The sequence below is a fragment of the Heteronotia binoei genome, chromosome 13, assembly GCF_032191835.1.
Source record: "Heteronotia binoei isolate CCM8104 ecotype False Entrance Well chromosome 13, APGP_CSIRO_Hbin_v1, whole genome shotgun sequence".
Taxonomy (NCBI): Eukaryota; Metazoa; Chordata; class Lepidosauria; order Squamata; family Gekkonidae; genus Heteronotia; species Heteronotia binoei.
Genome location: NC_083235.1, coordinates 29,623,291 through 29,637,852, shown reverse-complemented (window position 1 = coordinate 29,637,852; position 14,562 = coordinate 29,623,291). Strand labels below are relative to the sequence as shown.

The window sequence follows — 14,562 nt, the reverse complement described above, 5'->3', positions numbered from 1 at the left end:
AACTCGCTAGAAGATCTAAAGGCCATTTGCGAGGAGACAAATATCAATGGAGGTTCCCCATCAATAACTCCTTGGCAGTGACCTATTGGATCAAGTCAAACAGTTGAGGTGAAATTCAGGGCACGCCGTCTAAGCAATATTAAAATGCGCCCACTTTTTAAAAAGCCACTTTCAACGAGATTTGAAGAAAATTGAATTCCTGGGAGAGGAAGGGGGGGTAAACGCGGCCTGGGGGGGGGGACCCTTCAGAGGGAAAGAGAAAATTGTTTGCATATATATGTTTCCTTCTTTAACAAACAGGAAGAATTAGTCTTCCGTGCTTTAAAACGGTGGGATAAATATTTACACGACTTTAGCTTCTGGAGAGGCTAAAAAAGAAAAATGTGTGGTTCCTATGTTTTTGTGTGTGTGTGTGTGTGTGTGTGTGTGTCTTACTTCTGGTGACATGCTTTGGTTATTCAAATCGTTTTGCACCGACTCATTACTTTTAGTGACAACAGATTTAAGGAAAAATCAATTAAACATTTGCATATTTCTTTGCATAAATTAGACCTGTCTCTTTGCATGGTGGGGGACTAGGAAGGGGAGAAAATTCTTTAAAAACCGTTTTGCTGGCCCTGAGAGAAAGAAAGAAAGAAAGAAAGAAAGAAAGAAAGAAAGAAAGAAAGAAAGAAAGAAAGAAAGAAAGAAAGAAAGAAAGAAAGAAAGAAAGAAAGAAAGAAAGAAAGAAAGAAAGAAAGAAAGAAAGAAATTGTTAACTGTATAATGATATCAGGATTGCTAATTGTAGAAAAAATAGCTGTCTTTTCCTCCCCCCCCCTTAAAAAAATTCCCCTGTCAACTTATAGCCACCTTTACAGAGAAAGTATACAATCCAACCACTGAAGTCAATGGTAAAAAAACAAACAAACAGAATTTGGGGGAGAGGACATCTTACAAAGGGCTCAAGATTCACCGCAAGGTTCAAACACCTCTTAGATCTATTCAAGATTAAATCTTCCTCCCTAATATATTGTCTACTTTGTGGACTTCGATTGCGTGTGTGTGTGTTTTAAATAGTCAAAGATACTGGTACTTCTATGGACTAATTACGTGTGGTCTGAACACACTGGAGGGGGGGTACCCTCTCTACATGGTGCCCCTGAATTTCAGCTATTAAGGACCGATTGTTTTGTGTGAACCCCCCCCCCCCCTTCTCTCCTTGTTGGGTGGTTTTGTGTAACCTAAACTAGGAAACATTTCACATGGCAAAAGTCGGGGGGGGGGGGAGGTGGGGAGGTTGCATAATCATTATTATTAGTATTATAACTATGATTATTCTTAAACCCCGAAATAGCAAAGCCTGTGAATAGGTACTTTTTTTTTTTTAACCAAGATGCACAGATTGCAAATGGCTAGAGGTGTAGGTTACCAAGCGGTCAGTATGGTAATAGCTTTCACAATGAATCCGCAGGGACAATGAGCGCTTATTTTTCTTCAGTACTGTCAAGGAGGCGCTTTGTACTCTGAAATGGTCCTGAAAATGGTAACCAGATAGATATACACGGTTGCAACCCGATTCCTGGGCTAGAATAGGAAATAAAGGCCAGAACTATATTTGATCGAAGTGTATATTTCTCTTTGCTGTTGTCATTTATGAGGGAAACAAACAAACAAAAAACCACCCAAACAACAAACACAGATTCTTTTTTCTTCTTTTTTTCTGACATTGTTCTGCTGGTTGGGAGAAACTGAGGCCAGTGTGAGAGAGGCGGGAGGGACGCTTTAGAGACAAAAGAGATTTCTGCCCCCTAATTTTTTTCACACGTCCTTGGAGCCTTCTTTGATACAGACAATAAAAGGAAATCCTTCCAAACACTTAGGGACGCCAGACTTTTGAAACAGGGTCTTTTAATGAAAATTAAACTTTAGAAAACAGAGCATTTTTATATATTAAAAAATAAAATAAAACCAAAGAAGTCATTAAAATAAGACTCAGGACTGGATTGAAATTAACAAGGAAACGGTTAATTTCAAGCCTTTTGGAGTATCCTGTTTGCATGTACAGACATACAGGGCGGACATGGTTCAAGTAGCAATCCCTTTATATGCCTACTCGTGAGTAAGGTACATTGTATTCAGAGGTGCTTACTTTCGAGTAAATATGCGCGTGTTCGGTCTCTAGTTGGCATCCCACAGTCTGATTTTATACACTTTCACCCAGAAGTTAATTCCATTGAGTTCAGTGAGAAAGTTAATATGTATTACTGGAGCTTCATCTGGAGATTGATTGACAGTGGGTCAACTTCCAAGGAACTGGGTTCCAAGATGACAAAGCTGTATTCCCTTCCAAGGTCATGTAAAAAAATAATAATTAAAAGAGTAGTCATCAGTTTGTAGATTAATGATTGCTAAATATTTATCAGGATTGCTCTCATAATCCAGGAGTTGTTACGGAACAGCAACTGATTCAGTTTTACAGTGCTATCCTAACCATATCTTCTCAAAAATACTCCTACCTTAATTCATGTGGACACATTAGGAAATACGGTACGTTTAAAAGCAGAGCCTTCGAATAATGCCCCTCCCTTCTTTGCCATGTGCAAGTGGTTCCAGTCCATGGATGATCAAGCACTTCTAAAATAAAACAAAAGTCCAGTGGCACCCAAAGATGGCATTTATTTCACGTTGAGCTTTAGTGAGTCACAGCCAGTGTTCCCTCTAAGCTGAGTTAGTGCTAGCTAGTTTTTTAGCCTTCAGCTTTTTAGCCTCCAGTTCACACATTTTTTTGTCTTAGGAAAAATGGCCCCAGAGCAAACTAATCAATGCAGTAGCTTACAACTTTAATGCCAGTAACTCATGAAGTAGAAGCTTTGCTCACAGGACTCCACAGCTTAGAGGGAGTATTGGTCACAGGCACAGCCAATACTTCCTCTAAGTTGTGGAGTCCTGTGAGCAGAAATTCTACATTGTGAGCTACTGGCAGTAAAGCTGTGAGTGAGCAATTTGGCTGCTGCATAAATTAGTTTGCTCTGGGGCCAGCCTGCCTGAGCTAAGCCAAAAATGTGTGAGCCATAGGCTAAAAAACTGTGAGCTAGCTCACACTAACTCAGCTTAAAAGGTCGATCCAAGTGGGCAGCCGTGTTGGTCTGAAGCAATAGACCAAAACAGTTGACAAGTGCACCTTTAAGACCAACTAAGCTTAAAAGGAACACTGGTCACAGTCCACTTCCTCAGACCAAAAGTCTGAGGCTTAAATCCTTCATGGGCTGTCTTCATAAGAGACCCAACCAATTTTTTTCTGCAACAGTGATCTTAAGGGGAAGGCTTGGGGAAGGGGAAGGGTGTAGAGGGTGCCCAGCTGGGACAATGAGACTGCTGAGCTCTTTTAGCAGGCGAGAAAAGCGCTATATAAGCAGGAAGCAGTTACAGCATCAGAAAAGGTGCAACTGATCGCTACATCCTAATACTTTCTAGAAAAAGGGGACTTCAAGCTCAGGCACCCTTTGAGAGAGAGAGAAAGAGAAGGTAAGGGAAGACCTAACAGTTCCAGGCTAATGACTGATTCATGTCATTTTACATCCCCATAAAAACAGCTAGAAATGGGCCAGATTGTAGAAGCAGTAGTAGCAATAGCTGTAGTAGTCACAGCAGCAGCGAGGGTAATCTCAGCGGAGGCAGTAACAGTAGTGGCAATTGCAAACTCTTTCCCTCTCCCATTAGAAACAATGAGACATGTGCTTAAATATGGATGAATATGTTAATAGCTTTGCTTTTTAAGGCGAAACTGCAAAAGGAAGCTGCTTCATTCAATAAAACTGCTTCATTAACACGTGCGGGCACCCTAGTTTGCGCGCCAAATTACGAAAAGGGAAAAAAAGGGGGGGGGACTTCCCCTCTTGAATGAGTTGAACTGGCAAGAGATAGGTGTGTAGCTCATATAAACAGAAATTCTGAAGTGGGAGGTTGCGGGAATCTCACTTTGCTCTCCTCCCACCTATTTTTGGGCTATGATATCACTTCTGCTCTTGTTGGGATGCGCCCCTCCTCCACCACCACCTCCTTTTCCTCCTCTTAGATCAACCAGACAATCAGTAGGGAGCTGGCTGTTCACTTGGACGGACAGAACCCCACCTTATTGCCCTAGAATCAGAGACTGAGAATTAACCCTCTCCTCCCAGTAAAGTTAACCAAGAACTTAGAGGAGATATCCAGCCTTCTACCGAAAAGACCAAACGAGGAATCTATGCCAAGCCCATCCCAAGGGAGGTCGTTTCCCATCATGGGAGTCTCATGGCCCACTTCCCAAACAGAGGAAAGACTGGGTTCCAGCTCAGGATCCACCAGAAACATGCAAAGCCTCCCCTCCCTGGAAACAGCTTAGCTGGATGACGACTTTTTTTAAAAAAGAGACTCCTCCCCTCCCCTTCCAGAGCATCCTCGGGGTGGGGGTGGGGAATCTGGAGGACATCACTTTGGGGAGGGGGAAGGGCTATCCCCCTCCTTCTCTCGGTACCACAAAGGCCAAATTCTCCAGTCGTTTATATGTACCCTGTAGAATCGAATTTGTGGTGCGCACCTCAATCACAGATTCGTCTCTAGGGGAGTATATGGACGACGCCAGAGCCTTGTTAGTCTCTTCTATTGTTTTTCATCCCCCCCCCCCCTTAGTTGCAGATGTCGTAATTAAAATCACAAATATCTGAGCTAGGGGGTGTTGTTTGTTGTTTTCCTTCTATTTTTATTTTTAAACTTCTAAAAGGCAGGGCAGATCCAGAGCAAGGGATTCCGTTCCATCTTAGACTTTTTAAAAGGGGGGGGGGGATAGGGTGCTCCTGATCATAAAAATAACCATAATTATGACTTTTCTTGGAAAGAAGGAAGAGGAGCAACCACAAACGCAAGCTCACACAAGCCTTTGCCAGAGAGGGAGAAGGAGGGAGAGAGAGAGAGAGAGAGACCTAACCATTCCAAGTGACTGATTTATGGCGTTTTACAGCCCCATAAAAACTGTTACAACCAGCCCAGAGCCTCCGACACCGCTGGCACATTTAGTCTAATAAATAAAACATAAACAGTTAACTTTATGTGTCACTTTTATTGTTATCAAGTAAAATATGGCAATGCCCTGCAAGCTATGATTTTCAACTATAATTGTTATCAAGCCGTACGAGGGATTAATCCGACTCCCTGTGCCCCATCTCCTTAATGTAAGCGATAGATAAAAGCCCCTGCAACTTGCCATCACCGCGCTCTTTTAAAAGGTTTGCCTCCCAGCTCTGCTTCTTTAACTTACCCAGGGGTCTGTTTATATTGGCATATGGTGGTAGGGGGATTATTTATTAATTTATTTATTTATTTATTTATTTATTTATTTATTTATTTATTTTTAACTTTGCCCTGGCATTTCTTCTGCCCAGCAACCCTGATTCTACCAGGAAGTCAGATGCTCTGGAATGCATTTTTAACATGCCTCCCCTTGAATCCGTGGTTGCCAGGGAGAGAGAAGGAGAATCGCATCTGCCCTTCCTAGGGATCTACCTTCAGAGAGGACGGGCCAGGCACCTGTGTGGCTCTTGGGGTGGCTACAGCCCAGCAGGAACTTCCACGACTAAAACTTAGCAGCAGACTTCTTTCTTTCAAAAATGGACTCCTCTCCCGGTTTAACTCACACACTCACCTTTCTTCCTAATAACCCACCTCCCCCAATCCCAAATGGTTAACCGGGAGGGAGGATGGTGACCCTACCATCTGTCTGGGTAAGGAGCATCCTGCTCCCATTCACAACTATCCCAGCTCCTCTCTACCAAAGAAGCTCGCACTTAAGCAAAGGTTGATGAGCTTTTTCACAGAGAACTCCAAATGACGCCAAGGTGATTTGCATATCCCCTTCCATCCCTCCCTCCCCCCCAGGTAACCCGTCTCCTTTGTCTCCCCTCCAAGAAGCCTGCATCACAAATATTGAACTCTCATCTAGTATGTGTGTGGGGGGGGGGGGAGTGTTGTGAGTGTGTATGTGGGAGACCAGTTCTGCAGACAGCACCACTAATCCTGTCTTATGTGGGGGAGGAAGGAGGGGGGAGGGAGGGGAGAGCAGCTTTGCTTTAAGGTGAAAGAAGCAGAAATGCATTTTTTAAAACAAACAAACAAAAAGTCTGCTTCCTCTTCTGTGGCGTCCAATGGTCTTCCTGAGCAGGGATCCGTTCACTCTTGAGTCTCCACACGAGAGGAGCTCCTGTGTACCTGGGAAGGGGGTGGGGGCGGGGAGGTTCCTCCTGCCTTTGCTTCTCCCCACCGCCTCTGGTGTCCTTGCCTGATGCTCTGTTGTGTGTATTTTTGATCAAAGGGGGGGGGGGGAGAGGAAGGATCTTGCTGTCATTCCCTTCCCCCCAGCTCTTCGGCTCCCACTTCCAAGGGTTCTCACAACCCACAATCAGAACACACATACACACATTTCCCCTCCCTCTCGCACCCACACACCCACACTGCTGCGCGCTCGCACGCGCGCACACACACACACAAATTGGATACATTTTGAATAAGCTTTTGGTTCCTTATCCGGGGACTCGCTCGGCGGGCGTGATTGGCGCAAAGAGTCACATGGTGAAACTAACTTTACGGGGTCGCCAGCTAGTAGGAGGGTTTTATGGAGCAGAAAACGACAAAGCGAGAAAAATTATTTTCCACTCCAGAAATTAATGATCATGAGCTCGTATTTGATGGACTCTAACTACATCGATCCGAAATTTCCTCCATGCGAAGAATATTCGCAAAATAATTACATCCCAGACCACAGTCCGGAATATTACAGCCGGACCAGGGAGTCCAGTTTCCAGCATCACCACCAGGACCTGTACCCTCCACCTCCTCCTCCTCCACCTCCACCACAGCGACCCAGCTACCCCGAGCGCCAGTACAGCTGCGCCAGCCTCCAAGGTCCCGGCAACCCCCCGGCGCATCAGAGGGGCCATGGACCGCCGCCCGGAGGCCACCACCTCCCCGAGAAACCCCCGCAGCTCTGTGACCAAACGGCTCTCTCCAGCGCGGCCGCCTCGCCGGCCCCGGCCCCGCCGGCTTGCAACCAGCAGACCCCCGAGCATCCCAGCGGCACGGCCACCAAGCAGCCCATAGTCTACCCCTGGATGAAAAAAATCCACGTCAGTACGGGTAGGCAACTTTTCCCCCCCTGCTCTCTCGCTCTCCCCTCGCGGGTCCCTTGCTCCGCTCTCCTTTTTTGCCTCCCCTTCCCCCCCAAGAACCCAGGCTCTCTCTCCAGCTCTCGCACACTCCCTCTCCTTCGCTCTCGCTCGCTCCTTCTCACTCCCTCACTCTCACTCCCTCTCTCTCCTTCTCTCTCTCCCCGTCTCCTCCTTTTGCCTTCAACAAGAGGCTCCCGGGTTAGCACAATTGAGCGGGATTTACGACTCCGAGTGGGTAATTACACCCACCATAAATTTTATAGCCGAGCTAGTCTGGGCAGCCCCAGCCATGTGGTTCGTTCTCTGTTATGTATGTGTGAAACTCCGAAGGCTTTGCGAGGGGTGCATAAATAATTCAGGATCTTTCCAAGCCAGGGAAACCCCTTCTTATTAGAAGAGAAAGTCTTGGGTTCTTTATAACCCATTTAGCTGATGACTTCTCTCTCTCTCTCTTTTTTTTTTTCTTCCTTCCCTCTCTGGCTCTCCCCCTTTCCCTTGAGCCACTGGAGAGCTCTCTTTCTCTTGGTGTGCACCTCTCTGGCTCTGGGTCTCTGCCTTGTCTTGCCTTTCTCTCGCTCGCTCCCTGTATTCATGCGAATCTTTGGCGTGTGTGTGTGTTTTCTTTCCCTTTCCCCAGTGAACCCCAATTACAATGGAGGCGAGCCCAAGCGATCCAGGACTGCCTACACCAGACAGCAGGTCTTGGAATTAGAGAAAGAATTCCACTATAACAGATACCTGACGCGGCGGAGACGCATCGAGATCGCCCATTCCTTGTGTCTCTCGGAGAGACAGATCAAGATCTGGTTTCAGAACCGGCGGATGAAATGGAAAAAAGACCACCGGCTGCCCAATACCAAAGTGCGATCGACGGCTCCGAGCAATTCTTCCACCGGCTCCATGGCCGCCGCGGCTGCTTCTTCCATCCCGGGGGCCAGCGAAGAGCTCTCGCAAAGCTCATCTCAGGACCAGCGAGCAGAGGATATTACGAGGTTATAAACAAAACAGAAACAGAAACAAACAAAAAAAAAAAACAGAAACCAACCAACCAACCCGTCCCCCCCCCCAACAAAAATTGACTCTGATTATTTATAGAATCTAATATATATCTATATATTTTGGTTCTTTTTTTTCCTTGTAGGGTTTTTTCCCCTCTCCCATGCGTATATATATTAAAAAAGGGGGGGAAACACACACAAAAGAAGGAGGTCGTTCTTCAAGATCTCACGCTTACGGTGCATGTATTCTTAGCATGAGAGGCCAGGTGAAGTACCTGCTGGTATTTTCTGTTTTTTTAAAAAACGCCATTTTCAGGGTTTTATTTATTTTTTAAAGGGAAGGAGAGGAGGGATGGAATGGACGTGTGTGTATGTGTGAGTGTGTGTGCGTGTTGGGGGGGGGGGAGCATAAATGTTCTGTTTTAGATGAATATTCGGGGCATATGCTAATAATTACACAGGCAAGGAAAGAATGTAGCTATTTTGCCCTGTGCGTTTACAAATGGAGAACAAAACAAAAACAGGGAATGAGCCCTTTTCTTTCTTTCTTTCTTTCTTTCTTTTTTTTTATAAATGTGGGGCAAGGTTTTCCAAAACAATAAGGGGTGGGGGGAAACAAACAGCACAGGAGCTAGAAGTAGCAGAGAAACTTAAAGTTTATTTAAATATAAGCAGCAAAAAAAAAGAGGAAGGGAAAGCGAAGGAGAAAGTTGCAAGAAAAAAGTCAATAGCTAGATTTTTTTGGTTGGTTTTTTTTTCGTCGTGGTTCTTGTGTTTTTTTGGACTGATTTTACATGATCATTGTAAACTTGCAATAAAAAAGAGTTTTAGTGTTATCTGTGAAAAAGTCCCCTTGTTCAATAAAACCAGTGAGTGTGAACACAGAATGACTTTGGAATGCCTGGTGAGTTATTTTTTTTTCTTTTTTTGCTTCCTGCTGGGGCTGGGAGAGGGGGTTATTATATAGCACAGCTTTCCTAAGAAATGGGCAAGTTATCAGTTAAATTTAAGAAGCCTTTTAAAGATCCTCTGTGTCACTGAATCAGTGGCCAATTTGCCACTGAGTTTACGGATTGTGCCCTTTGTACTCTGTGACATCACAAGATGGGGGGGGGGGATATGCTCCAGTCTTCTGGTTCTGCTAGGAGGCATTGGGAGTCTCAAATGTGTGTGGCCTTTAAAGAAAATAACCCTGCCTTTGTGTCTCTTTCCTTATAAATCAGGGTGCATTTTCAATGTTCTTCCCTTGCATGCCAGTCAATTCTGTAGCAATTTTTAAAAATGGAGGTTTCCTTTACTCCCCTGTCTTTCATTCTCTATAAACTTAAGTAAGCTTTAGCTAAAGGGTCCCCCCTCCCCAATCCTGAGCTTTGAATACATTGCTAACATTGACACTGCTGTAGATATGATGGGAAGAAATTGTAGCGAATCAGGATTTGTTTACTTCCCTGGGGGAAGCAGGAAGGGTGGCTGGGAGGAGTATAGAAGTGTTGGCAAAGAGACCATACTTATGTGTTGTTTACATAGGGGGATTCTGTAGATAGATAGATGATAGATAGATAGATAGATAGATAGATAGATAGATAGATAGATAGATAGATAGATAGATAGATAGATAGATAGATAGATAGATAGATAGATCAGCAAGTGCCTTTCTAGCACAAAATCTGTCCCCATTTGCTAGTGGAAAGGACTGTGTTTCAACTGTACCTCTCAGAGGCCTGTAGTTGTATCCTGTAAATATTGCAACAGTCCTTCTAAAACTGAGTTCATCTAAAGAAAGTTAAGGGATTTGATCCGGTTTGATTTCAGTGGTGTTTCATCGTCTTGTATTATATGTCCTTAAGTGTCATGGCCTGAATTCTTAGCCATGCCGGTCCTTTGCAGTGGTCATCTTAATGTTTGCATTTCCACGTCTTTTGCATGTTAGTATTGTTCAATAGTCAAGGAATTATTAACTCCGGAGTTCTGGAGGACTGGATTGAGGAGTGGGATCTGAAGGGGACGTTTTCGGCCTTAGATTTCTTTCTTTTTCTCTCCCCCCCCCCCCCAATGAGCTTGATATCCATTAAGTAAATCGTTCCAGCATCTATGATAAAGGGGGGAGGGGGGAGAGAAGTGGCAGGCAAGGATAAAGTAATTGACAAGGGGATACAGATTAGGGGAGTAATCTACATCTCATTCAAGTCAAAGCAGAACTGGTATTGATTTTAAATGGGTCAGAATCCTGACCGGTTTGAGGAAGCCAACGGCCCAGAAGCCTCGAAATCAATGGACATGGGGCACTATGCTTCAGCCTCTTGGTATTGCTTCCTGTACTTTTCTTAGCATAGTCAAGGAATCCAGAAAAAGTATTCCTGTGATGGTAACCATAAACCTAGGGCTGCATTTGCACAATTCTCAAAAATGGGATAGGTGAAGACGTGTTGCTGGTAAGCTGTCTTCCCTTCTGGTGGTCAGGCCAGTTGGACCATCCTGTTTAGTGTAGAGTGTGTTGAGGGGGAGGGGGGTTAGGAAGTAAGTAAAGAGGCACACTTATTTGGAAGCAAGCTCCCTTTAAGTCCTTTTGACTTACTTCTGTGCAACCAGGCAGGAGATGGGGCTTCAAGCTGAATTCATCCAAAATAGAAACATCTCTCTCCCTCTCTGTGTGTGTATTTGTGTGCGCGCCGTGTTTCCAAATAAATCTGCAAATCCACCGCAAAAGAGGTAGTGAGGAAGGGGAGGGAAGGACCAATCTTGCCAGGAGGAGCTGTGCACCCACACGCACGTAAATGGGAAAGTAAACCCAGGCGAAGCAAGAGTCTGCTGCACGCGGCACATGTTGCCAAGCGGCTCTTGGAACTCCAGTGCACCCACTGAGGGACACACTCTGCATCTCCCCTCCTCTTTTAAAGGGAAACTTACTCGAATTTCTCCAGCAAGTGACCCTGGGAAACTATGGATGCGCCTGTATCTGTGCTCGGGAGTGTTTGGCTTTGTTGTGTTTTGTTTTTTAATTTCACACGCCGCCTTCAGAACTTGATGAATACTTAACGAAGTGTCTGCGAGGGGAATCAAGCTGAAGGCGATGGGCCCTTTGTGTGTGTGTAGATGTGTGTGTGTGTATTCTCTGTTGTCTGCCTAGGAGACGGGGGGGGGGAGAGAAAAACATCAATCACTTTTGCAACTGTATAGTCTGCATATTCAGATTTTTTTTTTTTTAAAGAAACACTTTTCGGAAACAGCATGGCTAAACATAGGACCTGTATATTGCACATCCCCCAGAAAAAAAAACAAAAACTTTCTTTTCTTCTTAGTGTGGACTTCAGTGTTTATCTCCTGTGGTCTTCTCTGAGCTTTCTTTTTAAAAATATTTCATATGCTTTAGCCGTTAGACTTGGCCATGACACAATTCTTAGCTTAGTAGAGAGATTATGAATGACTTAGAAAGGCAGAGGCAGAGGGGGAAAGGGGGAGAGAAAAAACGGGGGAGGGGGTGGCAGGAGATACACCCAGCTTGCTCCTCTCTCTTGCTCGAGACCTCTCTCTCTCCCCTCTAAGTTTTTTTGACGCCTCCATGTTGAGAGCCTCAAGAGGTATTTTATTGAAGTTCGGGTAAAAGGCAAAAAAAAAAAAAAAGGGTTCACCCAGAGGGCAACTTTTCTACGCCAGCAGTTTTATTCTAGCCACTCCGACTGACCTCCAAGCCCCCTCTGACCCGAGTGAGTCTCCCAACGTGTACCTTCTGTGCTCTCTACACACATTGCAGGCCATCGCCACTGGTTAGGCTCTTTGTAAAAAATTTACCATAGTAATAGAGAGCCGGGTGGGTGGGGAGGGGGAACCGAAGGGGGGGGGGGGAGAAGGCTGAGCAGATTCAATGCGTGTTATCGCATTGTGCTGTCACCAAAATAACCCCAGAGAAAAGAAGGAAGGGTGAAGTCTCGGCCAAGCCTCCCATCTCATTTTCCCGCCTTCCCATAGTTTGGAATATTTCCCAGCTGGCTGTCCTATGGCAAGAGCAAAGTTTCCAACACCGAGTAAGTATCTTGCTTTTAAAAAATGCTACTCTAATCAATGTGTGTATGTATGTGTGTATATATATATATATATACACACACACAGGATTTTTTTTAAAAAAATGTGCAGTTCTATAGCCAAGGAGGTACTGTCTAGAAATAGGTGGGCCTTTAAGATGCCACAAGTCTCTGCAACAGATGAACAAGAATCTCTTTCTAAATAAAATGTAGGCATGGGGAGGGGGAAGAACAGGAGGAGGACCAGATTCTTTGGTGTTGACTGGTCCACCTTTGGAACTCGGCAAACTATTGTGAAAAGTTCAATCAATGGAACCCTGTGGCCACCACCATCGCCAACGCCAAACGCTGGATCAAGTATGACCAAGCTCTTGGATCTGTATGCCACCTTATGTCAGAGCTTCAGTATCTCCTATGGCGTTCAGGGACCAGAAACCTGGCGATGACTTCCGTGAAACTTGGTCCACGGCTGTGTGGAATGTCTGGATCTCTTCTTGTTTCACGTTTCACGTGTCCGTGTTCCACCCCATGGCTGGTACCAAGGCTGCTCGCTCCTACCCATTCCTCGGTGATGGACTTTGACCTGTGTACCTTCCAAGTGTTCCAAAAGTTAAGCCAGGTGAGAGTGTTTCAGGAAGATAAGAGGGAGGCCAGGGATTTATTTTGAGAGCTCGCGGGTGTTATGGTCCAGTCTGTAAGAAGCTGCTTGCGGAGTTGTATGTACCTTCTCGTTCTCGGTTAGAGTTATTATTATTATTTTGACAAGTGTCTTGCTGAAAAGGAAGGCTTCTTCTAACGGTCGTGCGGGGAACACTTAGCCGGGACTTCGATGGCCATAAAAAGAGACGTTTGGAAAGCTCTGGTACACAAGGCAAACAAAATGGGCAATAGAAGCTCTGTTTCAAAAAGGTAGATTCCAAAGGAACCTGCCTTCGGGATTCTAGGTTTTCTGGGCAAGACTCGGCAGAAAGAAACAGTCCTAGAACTTGCAACGGGCGGCTTCCATCTTTGGGGGTGGGGGGGAACCTTGTAATTTGTATGAGGTTAAAAGAAACGCTCCCTTCTCCCCACCCTTCTAGGGTTTCCTAAACCCCAGTTTCCTAAACCTTTATCAGCATCTGTCTCTAGACTTCTCTGCTCTGGCCATGGCTTCTTGTGTTCCCCCTCTTTCTCCCCCTCTCACCCCATTCATTGGAAGGTGAGTGTGTGTGTGTTGGGGGGGGGATGTGTGTGCTCAACTCCACAGTTTAATAGTAATTAAAAGGCAAACATCCCGCCAGTGCTAAATGAATGAGTTACGGGGGTTCCCAGCTATAACTGCCAGCAGCTTCAACATGTAACTTATATTTATTGTGGTCTCGTATATCATTATCCAAGAGATATAGTTTTATGTACTTCCTAATCTGTCGCCTTGATTTATTTTGATGGGCAAGGGACCAAGCCAAACATTTGGGGACTTTAGTTGAAAGACTCCTATTTCCTTACAAACAGCTCGCAGCCCTTATGCGAATGGTATTAGCGATTTCTGGCCAGCGCTGCCCTCTTTTCTTTCTTTCTATATATTCATTTCTCAGTAGAGATTGGTTTTCCTTCGTAGAAAAGTATAGGAAGGCTTTGCCGTAGGTAAGAGAGACTCTGGACCTAGGCAGATGTAAAGCAAACAAGACAGGAGAGGTGCCCTACAAAAAGGGGACATTCTTTCGTACCCACTTTTTAAATTTGATCATTCATATGCATAGTTCAGTTCTTGCAACAGCTATCATTTCCTCTCCATGCATTCTGATGAGTCATATAAAACCCCTCCTTTTTCCATCTAAGGCAACAATACTGTAATTTAATCTCAAGGTACCCCCCCCCCTTTACTTTAAGCTTTACGGCTCCCTCTTCTCCCTTCCCCCAACAAAGAAAGACGGTTTGTTATTTTGACGCCATATAGCCTCAGTAATCTTTGTGCATTAAAAAAAAGACTAGCAAGGACACATATAGGTGTCATTGACATCTACTGGAAGTTAAACAACAAACTTATCCTCATTGAAAGGACTATGGGTTGCACCCACTTATTATTAGCCAACCCTATCAAGATTTGGCACTGTTTAGATTACCCATAGGTCGAGGTAAAGCCCAACCTAGACCAAATTTGTCAGATCTCAGAAGCTAAGCAGGGGCGGTCCTAGCTAATATTTAGATCGGAAACCTCCAAGGAATACCAGGGTCCTGACTCCGGACTCCGAGGCAGGCCATAGCAAACTGCCTGTGAACATCTATTGCCTTGAAAATCATATGGGGCCCCCATATGTCAGCCGTAAATTGACGGCACTTTCCACCACCAATGCAAAGAAGCCTATAGAATCAGAGTTAGGTGCCTTA

At 45.0% G+C, this 14,562-nt stretch overlaps 2 protein-coding genes across 3 annotated transcripts in view; both read left to right on the top strand.

Moving 5' to 3' along the window:
- The window catches only part of LOC132580966 (homeobox protein Hox-D3-like), a 124,660-nt gene that overhangs the window by 39,495 nt on the left and 70,603 nt on the right, over window positions 1-14,562 (top strand). The window lies entirely within an intron of this gene.
- On the top strand, window positions 6,471-9,063 carry HOXC4 (homeobox C4). Its single transcript, XM_060251961.1, is given in 3 exon segments — window positions 6,471-6,631; window positions 6,634-7,146; window positions 7,816-9,063. Coding segments are annotated over 3 exon segments (927 nt in total). The 5' UTR covers window positions 6,471-6,579; the 3' UTR covers window positions 8,178-9,063.